Genomic DNA, 12,676 nt, shown 5'->3' with positions numbered 1-12,676 from the left:
GATATAGAACAAGCAAAGCAAGCCCCCAAAACATAAAGTCGTCTGCGCCCGCCGGGTGATTTTTCGTATCTTGCGCCTTTTTTAAAATGCTGCCCCCGTATCCCTGGTAACTTTTTGTTGAAAAAGACACCTTGGTGATGCTATTATAACCAAACCCGAAAATCAAAAAAGAAATCAAAGGAAGAAAAAAGCAGTAGGTCGTTAAAGTTAGAGGAAGAGCACAGCAACGCCCCGATGATGCATATTTGCGATCGCTCTGCAATCATAACAGAGATTTACTTTGGGTAAGATGCTGGGCATCTTGGTAAACCATTGCATGGGGTAGCACCGCGCGAGAATATCTAGTTCGCAACTGCAGTGGCTGCAGTACCGTTGGCAATAGGTTCGGTATCTACGGCGCCATTGCCAACAGACTCAGTCAAAGGAGTCGCAGGAGTGGTGAGATCCTTGACCTCGAGGCCCTTCAGAAGCTCGAAGATGGTTTTGTTGTCGTGGAAATCGTTGTTCACTACCATTGTTAACACGTTATAGAGTCAGTTTGAAACCTAAGCACTCACCGATGTTGACGAGGTACCAGTCATTCATGACACCTTCAAGTAGAGCTCGGCTAGGCGAGCTCATGTCGTAACAGTGAGCCCAATCGACACCCAGTCGGAATGCTTCATCCTTCCATGCGAGGAAACTGATGCTCTCGACAATGGTTGGTTGCACAATCTCCTTTCCAGGGAAGACACCCCATGTCACTGCGTTGGGGCCATCAGATGTTACATTAGATCGAAGCTCGCCGTCCTTAGTCACAGCATAGTAGGTCAGGTCAGGATGGTTCTCAATGCGAGTGATCATCTTGTCGAAGACATCAGGGTGTACCAGCAACTCAAGGTATGACTTCTGGTAGACATAACCGTTGTCGGGGCCCCAGCCATGGACAGGATGAGAAGACTTGACGCCATTGACAGCAGGCTGAGAGTTCACAGTCAATAATCCTCGTTTGTTCAGCTCAATAAGCTCCTCTCGAATCTCATCGGCTTCAGTGGTAAGAGGTGCCTCACTCCAAGGCAGAGATTCGATCTGGTTTTGGAGATATCGGACGAAAAGTTGAGCAATATCCTGAATGGTCTTGGGCTCGCCCCATTTCTTACGATTGGCCTCATTAGTACCAGTCAAGCCAATGCCGTAAGCATCCAGCTCTCCGAAAGCAGGAGAGCGAGAATCACCCCATCGACCGTTAGGGAACTCATCCCAATCCTGTGTGCGAATAACATAAGACTTGTTGCGGTTTCTCCAAAAGATGGGCCGGACATCCTCCTCGCGGCGGCCAAGTCCTTTGGACTGTTTCCAAGGGAGAGCTTGTTGAAGAGGACGCTCAGCGCAAGGAGCCCATTGGAGCTCCTCGAGTAGCATGCGTGTAGCCTGGGCAAGGTTCATAGTATAGAAGTGAAGGTGGTGAATCCCGTTGGCGAGCAACTTTCGGCACATATTGGCAACCAGGGTCTTTCCAATGTTTCGGACAGCAACATCGTCATTCTTAACAGGCTCAAGTGCATCGAGCCATTCTTGAGGGATCTTGGCCTGCATGTGGTTTGCCCGTCGAAGAAAGCTGGCATATGTAGCGATGGGCATGATACCGGGAAGGATAGGGATAGTGATACCACGCTCACGAACGCGCTTCACCCAGCGAATGAAATTGTCAGCATCATAGAACATCTGTGTGACGATGAAACTGGCGCCCATGTCAACCTTCTCCTTGAGATGATCAAGTAGTTCGTCCTCATTCTTGTTGTCGTCGGACCCCTCAGGATAACCAGCAACACCGATGTCGAAGTGGTTGCCGTAGGTATCGCGGATGTGTTTGACGAGATCACGGGCATACTGGAAGCCTCCGTCGGCAGCGGTCCACTTGTCTTGAGCTCGGGGGGGATCACCACGTAGGGCCAGGATGTTGGTGCATCCGGCCTTGTACGCTTTAAGAAGGGCATCATTGACCTTCTCAACACCCATGTCAGTGCATGTCAGATGCATGCAAGTTTCGAGGCCGTAGACAGCTTGGGCCTGGAGAACCATCTCGCAAGTGAGCTCGGCAATTCTACCACCAGCACCCCATGTGATGTCGATGAACTTAGGACCTAAATTATACATGCGATCCATACGGTCGTAAAGGTTCTGAACACCTTGGGCGGTCTTGGGAGGGAAGTACTCAAAAGAGAAGGAGGGCTGGCCGCTCCTCTCGGCGTCGTTGAGCATGTCCTTGATATGCATGGTGAAATCGATTGACGAGGATTTGCTGGATTAGGCCGTTTGTGACGAGCTTGTGTTTGTATTTGACCAAAGAACAATGTTGATTCGTTACAAAGGAAGAGTCGGACGTGATGGTCGTGGCGGGTCGAAGCTCGGATCGAAGAGCTGGAGTATGGGGAGATTGTGGGGGAGGGGAACTGTAACGACGACTGACTAGGAATCCTATGTTAGCAATTTCAATACTAGATAAGAGAGGTATTGCGGCGATGTTGGTATGAACTAACGTTTATTGTATTGTTTGAAGCCCGGTTTTGAGGGTTTGCGCTGCAACTCCAGACGAGGCGGTGGAAACGATGATCTGTATTGACCTTTCGATTTCCCTCTCTCAATCCGTTGAACGAGAAGCAGCAGCAGGGGGTAATAGTTTACGTAGTACCAGGATCCAAGTTGACAAATGACGGTCAATGCTATTAGAAGAACGAAGAAGAGGTTATATATTCAGTGATGGATGACGAGTAGAAGAAAGAAGGAAAAAAAGAGAGAAGAAGGAAACCGAGTACGGTTAGAAAAGCGTTCCACGTCGTTCCTTCCTTCTAACTGTCCAGGAAATTTCTCCTCTCCCCCCGCCGACGGCCTCTAAAGTGCCCCTCCTTCCTCCAGAAACTCCCCAGTGGGGTTCCGTTTTTACCTCCGATGTATGATTTGTGTCTGCTGATTGGCGGATGCAGATGCATTCATTTGATCTCAGCGCCGTTCCCGGGCATCGGAAGCCGAGAGGCTCAGGGGAGCTCAGGGCATCGAACCAGTGAGGATGCCGCTAAAGCTGCCCCAGGCTATGAGGTGAGCTTCCAAACGTTCCAGCTAAGACAAACGGATGAAATTTTTTAAGCTCAAGAACTCAGAGTCAGGGTCAGAGTCATAAATCGTTGCTTACCTTAATTAGAGTGGCCGTTGAATTGGCTTGTACTCGGCTGCGCCTCTTTTGATCGGTGAGAAACCCAAGACAATGGAGCGTGAGGTAACATCTGCAATGAGCCTAGAAACTGTGGACTCGATGGGTTCTGTTTGGCTGAAGTAGCTCACGACTTGCAGCTTGCAGTTTGCAGCCATCTTCTGAGAGGCCCTGCCAATGATCTCTATGTCTCCTCTCTCCCCCAGCGTCGAGGGTCCAGTAAATGGACGAATCATCACCCGAGTACCTTTATGACCCCTCCGTCATGATGCTGAGCTACTAGTGGTGTCACTGTCAGACCGGTGGGTGAAAGGTCCAAAATTTATTTTATCAAAGATCAATTTAAGCATCAAGACCTTCACCTAGATGCCAATTATTCTTTGAGCTAATCACGGGGCTCGGATGATAAGAAGTGAGGCTTATTGAGGTGAGTGAGTATTGGGGCTATGCGAATAGATATCACATTTTGGCCCTGTGGTTATAATTTTACCTTTCATTCTTGCTCAATTGATGTTAACGTCATAAAATTCATGCTGCATCGCTATTCTATATTTTACAAGTATCATAGAGAGTTTTGTATCAAGGCTGCATGTCCCTACCTGCTAAGGTACTCAAACAACCTCAGTGGCCCCATCATGATCCCCCAGTTGTAGCAGATGATGTACTTGCAGTCGGACTCGAACCAGCACTTCCGCTTTTCAATAGCAACGGCGGTGCTCCCCTTGCCCTTCGCCAGCGGTTACTCGTGCTGATGATGCTATTGTCAAACAAAAACCACCATCTTTCAAACATCACCTGCCCCAGCTCCCAGTTACCTGGATCATATGGATCATCACCATAAATCCTGACTCCCTCGGCTGTATCTTCAACATCATAGGCAAAGTTGACGGTCGCCAGTGCACCCTGGGCTCGTGGTGGCCGTAACTCATCGGGCAATGACAGGATGAAGATGGCACGCTCTCTGACACCTGGCCAGGGCAGCAGATCAAACACTGGATGGTGTGGTATCGCAACTTGCGATGGAGTCGGCTGCCATGATGGAGGTAATAGAGATGCTGGCGTTGCGGTCCCTGTGTTAAATGCCGAGTTGCCCGCCAAGTCCCAAAGATCTGGCTTCAGGTTAAGACGATCTGCGATACGCATAACAGCCTTGAGGAGTGTAAGCTGTAGCAGAGGCATTTGATAACTATCAGGAAACGTCTGCCCTTCCGATGACGAGGCTGAAGAGCTGAGTGATGACGAATCAATAAACATGGTCATATCGGTTCCGCCAAAATCCGCAGGCAAGTCATGATGAGTAGCTGTTACTGAATCATCCCTGGTATTGTCTTCGGGTAGGTATTCGGGTACTGTGTTTGAGTCTGGAAGTATAGACGCAAATGTCAAATCTTGGAAGGGGTCTCCGAGGGGGTTCCAAGATGTCAGACTGAGGCCAAACCCAGCCAAGATGTCAGCATCTGTAGTGGGAGGGATTGACAAGATGGATTCTGGAATTGTGGATTGCAAATTGCTCTGCAGATTCGGAGCTTCATAGACATTGTCTCTTGATACTCTGCATTCGGAGTTTTGAGCTGTTTCGTCTTGAGGTTCGGAGTTTTGAGACGCATTGCTACCAGCTGACTTGGTTTTAAGACGATTTAGTCGTTTCTTTTCACCTACATGCCTGTCAGATCTCAACGTTACTCAGTTGCAAAAGAAGAAAAATGATGACTCACGATATCTTCTCTGTGCCAAAACATTCAAAACGCGTTTCCTTTCCGCAGCATCTTCATCAATGTTGGGAACATCAAGAGCAGGTGGCTTCTTATACGCTCGTTGCCGTGTACGAGGGCGATTTGTCAACGTTGTGGTTGGTTCTTCCATTTAGCCTTCTGTTTCGGAAGATTATGTATATTTGTCGAAGCAGATTGCAGAGATGAAGCCTCGTCAGCTAGGAGAATGAATGGGAAGTTTCCTGGTCAAAAAGTGGTAGAACCCATTGCTTTTCAAGCCATAACCGATGGCGTTCGTGATCTCCACCAAGCATAACGCGTAGGAATTAGCTGATTTGTGCACTGTCTTAGCATAACAGATAACAGAAACCTATGGCCCCGGCGAAAGCACCTTGGCTACTCGGTATACCCCATCGCACCAAAGCTTGGAATCTAGTGCCTACTGTGCGTAGAACACTGTGTAATGATCGCCCAAAGTTGGTCCGACTACATGCCCAGCTGCTCTGGAAGTCAGTTCATGATATTGTTCTGATTGCAGAACAACTCTTTGCTCTTTAGAACTTTGGGGTGGTTTTCTTTTCTTTTCATCGGTTCAAGTGTTTGAAAAAAAAAACTGTCGCGTGATACTCTACCTGCAAAAAAGTCATTATCTGTTCGTTAGATGAGCAGTCAATTCGAGAATATTGCATGAGTGGAAGGCATACTCTTATACTTGGCAGAAAAGTGCCCAGTGTTTCTTCAGGTTTTGATTTGAGCTTGTTATCTTTTGAAATCGGACAGAATATCAAAGGAGGATTCGCCCTTTTTGTATATTTAGATTTCCTTGAAACCCACAGTAACATAACCTGGAAACATAACGTAAAAGGGAACGATGATTGTATCAATGGCAGCGGTGCTGTCTATTTAGTACTTCCATCAAGGACAACGTCTATCAGAACAATCATAATATAAGAAAAACAAAAATGTCGCTTTAAAAAAAAAAACTTGAACTGTCACAATCATATCCTGCCATTAAAACAGCTAACAATATTACCCTACATCCAGTTCAGGAACAGCATATGCCAATTCTCCCGAAACACTTAAGTAATCTCTAGTCTTCATCCATACAACCCCATAAGTAATTGTTGTTTATAAAAATGTGTGATCGTCTTGGTTCTGAAGCACTTGTATAGGCATGTCGTACCAAGAATCCATCTTGTTGTTGTAATCATCATTCGTTTTTTTGTGGTGTGGAAGATGTTGCGTGATGGGCGACCCAACTTCACCGCCTCAGAATCCGGGTTACCAAAGGTACCATAGTTCTCTGTGTGTTCATATAATTGTCGACTGCAGTGTTGTTACAGAGGTCATGATCACCTTGTTGAACTATGTGCAAGCGTGTTTTACAGTTGCACTATCTCGTATCTGTCTGCCTTCTTAAGACAGTCCAAGAAACCTTGAGGATCGAGGCACATGGCTATGGTAAGGTGCTATCCTACTCAATAAAATCCGACTTGGGGACCACGGCAGTGGCCTTGGTGTACGCAGAGTGGTTGAAGTTGATGTCGTGCAACCGGCAACGCCAGAGATAGTTGCTAGATGGAGTGGCTATCTGCCGGGAGTTGCAACGGATGGCTGCGTCGAATCATGTTGTGTATCCGAACAGAGTCTCTTTTCGTACCAAGATCGGTCTCGACTCGAAGCAACCTGCTTGGCTGACCGAATATGCCCTTTCTTGCATTTCCTCCGAAGCCAAGAATGTGTTTTGTGAGAAGTGTAGCGTAACGGGCAATTTCAAGCCAAATACTCCGTCGTGAGAGAGAAGACCGTATCACGCTGTCGCCCGTATGTGTTAACCTGACATAAGAACACTCGTGTATACGGGATGAGGTGCTGGAGTCCGCTGTGAAAGATATTGCCTGTTTAGGCAATCCCTGTGGAGTCTTTTCCGCCCGTCTCCGTTGCCGGCTCCGGGCCGCTGCTCCAAGGCCGATCAAGTCGGATGATGAATATGCATAAATGTAAGTATGCTTCTATTTCTAAAAATGGAAATCCAGTGCAGGGAAGATTGAGTTTCATAACAGATCAAATGAAATCGAAGACTTGATACGAAGCTGCGTCGACTCGTTTTCCCTGCCATCTACGTCAGGGACGGGCGATCAGTTATGCACGTTGGGCGATCCAGCGGCTTTCACGCGGTGGATGTTACTGGCATACGGCAAATGCTTGCATAAGAATAAACGCAGCGACATGGAATATATCTTTGGCAAACCAAAATCGGTACTTGGTGCGAGTTACTTATATCCCGTGATGCAATGCGCAACGTGGGGGTCCGACTGAGGCGAGACCGCTATTCTGATAATTCCAGGCAAACGGTTGAGCAGCAGACACGAGAGTTGCACAAGCTTCCTGAGGCCGGTAATATCGTTGATACAATCGTCTAGTCGATCAGCCGCAGCTCCCATCTGGGCCCAGTTGTTTGTTTACTAGTGATGCAAGCCACCTGCAAGTTGACAGCATTTCTTGGACGCCCGATGGGCCGAATTTGTATCACGGGATGACCGATGACTTCCGAAGGTCTTTGAGGGGGCTTGTTTATGAGCTGACGAGGCAACCGAGTCTTTAATCAATACAACACAACACAAGCAATCAATACGGTCGGTAACAGGTGGAAAAATAGGTACAATGGAATGAGTGGGCTCGGATTGAAGCTGTAGCTACATCGCATGAGCTATTGCCGTCACGAGGCTTTGCGCGTCATACGTAGCTTCGTCGTCAATGAATGAAACCGAAAAATCATCAATGGCTTGCCGTAACAAACTCTGATATATTAAAGGGTGTATCCCAGACGTCAGCTGCTGTGAATGCTCAATAAACAATTCAGATTATCCAGGACTATAAATTCAGATTACCATCTTCCATCTTCATTCTTATCAACACTTACTCTCACCCAATCATCAAAATGAAGTCATCTTTTGCATTCTCAGTCTTGTCGCTCTTTTCTACGCAGTGTCTCGCTGCCTCAGTTGACATGTGGTCTTCACCTCTCAAAGAACGAGCCGCACTCAAGTACGAAGCCATCGAGCCTGAAGTTATCAAGGCTCGCCTTGGTACTACCCCTGATGAGAACAGTGAGGGGGATCGAGAGCCTGGCATGGTAGGTTTGAAGGGCTTCAGGCCTATTACATATACTAACCACACCTCAGGTTTACTTCTGCCGTGAGGAGAACTGGGGAGCTCCATGTTTCGCCTATCGTCCCGAACTTGAATATACATGCAATGAGCTAGGCCCAGAGCTTAAGGGACATGTCGGATCTGTCTTTATTGATCCTGGTATGATCTGCCGTCTAGCTGGGTATGTTATACTTACTCATATGTCCGTATACTACTAACAGAGCAAACAATAGATTCAACAATGATCGGTGTGCCCCGATCAAAATATTTGCCTGGCCCGAGACTCAGCATGGCTGGCCTGACCTATTCCATCAGAATGCCCCAGAAGGAGCTATCAAGCTCGGGGCTGCAACAACGCATTTCACGTGCGCCAAGTGTACCAACTGCGTTGAGAATTCTGGATAAGACAGGCGGAGTATTGGTGATTTGATGTATAAAATCGAAGCTTGAGGAAGGATATGTCGTTTCGGGCATATGAAGCTTGAACAGGGATAATCAAAATCAATAAGCTCTAGCTAGAGCACTTCTTAATTCATGGACTAGTAATCATCGTTATCAGTCTCCTCATCGAAGATAGTCTGTTGTGGTATTCCCCACTGGATGTTTGTGATGCATATCGTCCCTACTCGGCGGACTTTGAGCAATTGACATACGATGTATTGCAAAATAACGCCTGCTTTTCCATCGAATTGGAAGGCTTCCGTAGCTCAGTTGGTTAGAGCGTCGTACTAATACTTCATTCCGAGTATCCGGTAATGCGAAGGTCTCAGGTTCAAGCCCTGGCGGGAGCAATCCCAGTGCCCTCCGATTCGTTTTTTTGCCGTCTCAAGTCTCATCATCATGAGACAGCAATATCTTTTTGGTGTTTCTATACCACTTTCGATCAAGGCATTCCAAGAAGGCAAGCACGAAACAACGTTAACGGTTGCGACTCCTTTATATAGTATGTACTTGCCCTATCCTTCTTTCTCATCTGCCACACAGAGGTAGGAGCAACCTAATGATGTTCACTAGATTGGGGTTCATTCAGCTTATTATCAACAAACTCTTATCTCACACTTCGCTTTCTTTTCCCATCTTCAATTACTCATCAGCATTTGAAATTCATCACCCACTAGCTGATTTTATTAGTGATATATACATCCTCACCATGAATGACACCTTTACACTTCCCGTCCGGTCCCGCCCTCTCGGCGTCTCAGCAGGGTATACCACAGACTCCTACGACAGTAACACCATTTCTGGTACACAGTTGAGCGAACTCAACGTACAAAAAAGAGCCCCCATTAACCGGAAGAAACTCGAGAATCTGGAAAACATCAGACCAGCAGCATCCTAGAGAGATTTCCTGTCAAATGAGCGACCTTTCCCTGAGGTTGAGGCACATACAACCCCAATCAGTCGAAAGACCTCCAGACAAGATGCATTTCTTCAGAATGGAGCTTTACTACCAGTTGCCCACCGCGATCACTTTCGTGAAGAAGCACAGCTGAACGATGCATCCGATGACCGAATCCGCAAACCATCGACAGCTGAGATTCTTTCAGACCAGCTCTCTATCGTACAAATGGTAAGAGATAATCTGAGGCCTGTGAGGTCGCAAGCACCCTCTCCAGAGCCCACGCATGGAGCTCCAAGGAGCACATCTTCATCATACCATGACCAAGGTATTGAATCTAATGGTGTGCCATCACCAGCCTCGGACACTCGCATACCAAGGTTTGACTTGGGCGATTTGAACAAATATAGTCGCACCAACGACCGGCTATCTGGTCTGAGATCTTCATCAAGCTCTTCTGCTGCTGCGAGAGTTATGATTAAAGGAAGCACCCACAAGACAGAAGTCGATGAGGCAGCTGCTTTCGGGAACCTGCAACGATTAGCCACCCAGTCCTACTATCACTTTGAGATTGTATCAATTTCCGAAGACCTACCATCAAATGCGACGGCTCCTCAGGAGACCATGGCGAGACAGACTTCATTGAAAGACACTGCCGGTCCTGTAGGGACTTATCCCCTGACACGGGTGAAGGCCCGAATCCAAACCCAATTTGATGGCCCAGCAGAAAACCGGCACCCAGACAGTGCTAGTCCATCAATCAAACCACCACAAATGGAAAGGAGAACTAAGAGAAAGGCTTCTGTTATCTCTCTTCGAAGCTTGACAGAGGGCGTGAAACGGTCTCGAGCCGGAGTTGAGAAACTGGCACACAATATTTGTCATAACAGCTGCAACAAAGTTCGCCAAGCCTGTCAGAGTATCAAGCGTCAACATAAGGAGCAGAAAAAACACCACTCGGCCTGGAAGACACTGCGTCGCAAACTTAGACCTGGGGATGCCAGCAAGGGCAAACATGAGAAAGAATCCGCGTCTTTCTCGATCGAGAAAAGCGGGCATGGGACTGAGTGTTGGTGGAAAGCTGGCGTAGAGAAGTATCACGCCCCTAAGTGGATGCGCTTCGGGAAATAGATTATAAATAACTTACATGACAATTCGTCTGAGAAAATGAAACTACAAACGGTATTGTTTTAGCATCACGAGGTGTTAGCTAGCAAGAAGAAAGTGTACATGGTCTAATAATCGAGTTTGCCCCAGTACCGATCATATCGTGAATAACGCATTTTGATGAGCAGTGAGTTTGAAACAATGGTTATTAAAATTGCCCTATAACATATATCGAAAGACAACAGCCGCTGATTTGCGTCTCCCAGGACCAACGAGGCCTTCTTCCTCGACTTCATCGCCTCCCTGCAGACGCTCACTCTCAGCTCGGTCAAATTTACGATTTTGATACTTGAGATAAAAGCGAAGAGCATATGCTAGGATGGAGACCAGAAGCATAGCAATTGCACATGTACTCATCCCGGGCGCATAATAGGGAGCATCTCGATCTGGATACAATCTGGTACCCACGAGCGGTCCGCACTGCCCGACGAGTTGGAGGAGAGCAAAGCCGCCGCCTTGGCGGCTCTGGCTGGCTTGGTTATTAATGCTCCAAGTAATGATGAGAGTGACGACGTTGAAAAAGCCTATCGCGGCAGGATATACGGCCATATAACGGATGAAATTAGGAAGATTAAGGGGTTTGGCCAACGCGAGAATGGCGTAGCCACTTGAAGAGGCAAGGGCATGGAATATTAGAGGTACGGTGCGTGTGCGCAGACGATCAGACATGTGCGCTGTGAAGAGGACGATGACAAAAGCCGCCAAGTATGGAGGAGCACTGAGAGCTTGAGAGGTGAGAGTATCGTGACCCATCTCAGTGAGGATCTTGGGGAGGAAGACGGGGAGAGACGAGTAAGCCATGTTGGTGAGGAAAAACATGGTTGCAGTGATCCAAGCGACAGGGTCACGAAATATCGCTAGAACATCGCGGCCTTTAAGACCGGATGAAGGCTTATTGTTTGTGGCTGTCGGCTGCTCGCTGCGAAGTCGTAGATGAGCAACCTTCTTCTCACGCTTGGTCAAGTAAGGGGCTGTTTGTGGAGAGTCAGGAATGACATTCCAAGCTACTACAGACGCGATGACGGATGGGAAACCCTCGATGATAAAGAGAAGACGCCAGGGAGCAATGGGGCCAAACTCAGCAAACTTAACAATGAGCCAGGCGAGAGTTGAAGCAAACGTCGTAGCTAAGGGTGCCGCTGTGACAGCTATAAGTTTTCTTCTTCGCCATCGTAAGAGGGAATTACATACCAGATATGAAAATAGCAGTACGAAACGCAAGCTCTTCTCGTTTGAAGAAGAAACTCAAGTAAAACGGAATTCCCGTGAAGCCAGCCTCTCCTATTCCAAGAACAGCGCGCAGCGCAATCAACATGGGATAAGACGTCGCGACAGCCTGAAGGGATGCCATGAGACCCCACGTCAGGACCACCATCGACACAAATATATGTGCCGGAATGAGCTTCCACAGAAGCGACATCCATTCAAAGGCAATATAAGTGATGTAAAAGGCCGTAAGGGCCCATTGGTACCATTCATCGCGGGGCGGGTCAGACTGGAGGTCTTCATCCATGCCTGCAATACGAGCATTCCCGATATCTAGATTTGTTAGTTCCATGTTGCCGATCGCAAAAAGATAGAAGGGTCGTACTGGATCTGTCGACGAAGCTCAACATGTAAAGTAGAGCCACGAATAAGACAAGCTTGCGATCGAACTTCCTCCGCACCGCTTGTTCTTCATCCGGAGTATAGAGCTGGAAACTCGCCATAGAACCAGGACTTCGCGAGCGCTCTTCTACGAGAGGATGGTCCACATCTCCATCCTCTGCAGCTTCGGCATCCCATATCGCGCTGCCGTGGCTACCCCTACCTGTATTCCTTTCATGCAGCTCGTAAACATCGCTTCCACTGCCAACAGCCGACCGGAGATCTTCGTCGTCGCTATCATCAAGCGAGGGCTCAGCGCCGGTTTGCGCAAACGCTTCGACTGACGCATTGGGGCCAGGATCGGATCGCGATAGGGCCATTTTTATATGAGGTGATTCCTAAGAACCGAAGGTTACGGGCAAGGAGACAATCGCCGGAGGCTAGATTGGACTCGGACTCGGGCCTCGAGGTTTGATGTTGTCGAGGTTCGGTGGGCACAATGATCTCGGATTGGAAAATTATTTGGAGACC

General features: G+C 47.9%; 5 protein-coding genes and 1 non-coding gene across 6 annotated transcripts; 3 read left to right on the top strand and 3 right to left on the bottom strand.

Annotated features, from left to right (window-relative positions):
* Positions 1-341: 341 nt before the first annotated feature.
* BKA55DRAFT_591511 (methylenetetrahydrofolate reductase-domain-containing protein) lies at positions 342-2,256 on the bottom strand (the record flags this gene model as incomplete). The annotated part of the gene is made up of 2 exons (XM_046195260.1): positions 342-508; positions 558-2,256. 2 exons carry the CDS (start codon positions 2,254-2,256, stop codon positions 342-344), a joined length of 1,866 nt encoding a protein of 621 aa, XP_046053243.1.
* A 1,564-nt stretch (positions 2,257-3,820) lies between these two features.
* Positions 3,821-5,050, bottom strand: BKA55DRAFT_591510 (uncharacterized protein; the record flags this gene model as incomplete). The annotated part of the gene is made up of 2 exons (XM_046195259.1): positions 3,821-4,842; positions 4,903-5,050. 2 exons carry the CDS (start codon positions 5,048-5,050, stop codon positions 3,821-3,823), a joined length of 1,170 nt encoding a protein of 389 aa, XP_046053242.1.
* A 2,700-nt stretch (positions 5,051-7,750) lies between these two features.
* On the top strand, positions 7,751-8,625 carry BKA55DRAFT_561089 (uncharacterized protein). Its single transcript, XM_046192139.1, has 3 exons — positions 7,751-8,035; positions 8,085-8,233; positions 8,286-8,625. Exons 1-3 carry the CDS (start codon positions 7,841-7,843, stop codon positions 8,455-8,457), a joined length of 516 nt encoding a protein of 171 aa, XP_046053241.1. The 5' UTR covers positions 7,751-7,840; the 3' UTR covers positions 8,458-8,625.
* A 123-nt stretch (positions 8,626-8,748) lies between these two features.
* BKA55DRAFT_t82 lies at positions 8,749-8,843 on the top strand. Its single transcript has one exon. It is a non-coding gene; the product is annotated as a tRNA-Ile (tRNA).
* A 359-nt stretch (positions 8,844-9,202) lies between these two features.
* Positions 9,203-10,522, top strand: BKA55DRAFT_503747 (uncharacterized protein; the record flags this gene model as incomplete). Its single annotated transcript, XM_046187038.1, has 3 exons — positions 9,203-9,319; positions 9,600-9,622; positions 9,802-10,522. The coding sequence occupies 3 exons, from the start codon at positions 9,203-9,205 to the stop codon at positions 10,520-10,522; spliced, it is 861 nt and encodes a 286-aa protein (XP_046053240.1).
* Positions 10,523-10,717: 195 nt separating this feature from the next.
* Positions 10,718-12,525, bottom strand: BKA55DRAFT_505309 (major facilitator superfamily domain-containing protein; the record flags this gene model as incomplete). The annotated part of the gene is made up of 3 exons (XM_046187175.1): positions 10,718-11,697; positions 11,750-12,097; positions 12,150-12,525. The coding sequence occupies 3 exons, from the start codon at positions 12,523-12,525 to the stop codon at positions 10,718-10,720; spliced, it is 1,704 nt and encodes a 567-aa protein (XP_046053239.1).
* Between the last annotated feature and the right edge of the window lie 151 nt (positions 12,526-12,676).

The sequence above is a fragment of the Fusarium redolens genome (genome assembly GCF_020744475.1).
Source record: "Fusarium redolens strain MPI-CAGE-AT-0023 chromosome Unknown BKA55scaffold_4, whole genome shotgun sequence".
Lineage (NCBI taxonomy): Eukaryota > Fungi > Ascomycota > Sordariomycetes > Hypocreales > Nectriaceae > Fusarium > Fusarium redolens.
Note: the sequence above shows the minus strand (reverse complement) of the source record. Positions and strands in the feature narration are given on the sequence as shown.

What these genes read in the sequence shown, in the direction of transcription:
- BKA55DRAFT_561089 (XM_046192139.1), top strand. Translation starts at nt 7,841, where the DNA reads ATGAAGTCATCTTTTGCATTCTCAGTCTTGTCGCTCTTTTCTACGCAG. An exon ending in GGGATCGAGAGCCTGGCATG is followed by an intron (nt 8,036 to 8,084) that starts GTAGGTTTGAAG and finishes ACCACACCTCAG; the next exon opens with GTTTACTTCTGCCGTGAGGA. An exon ending in ATGATCTGCCGTCTAGCTGG is followed by an intron (nt 8,234 to 8,285) that starts GTATGTTATACT and finishes AGCAAACAATAG; the next exon opens with ATTCAACAATGATCGGTGTG.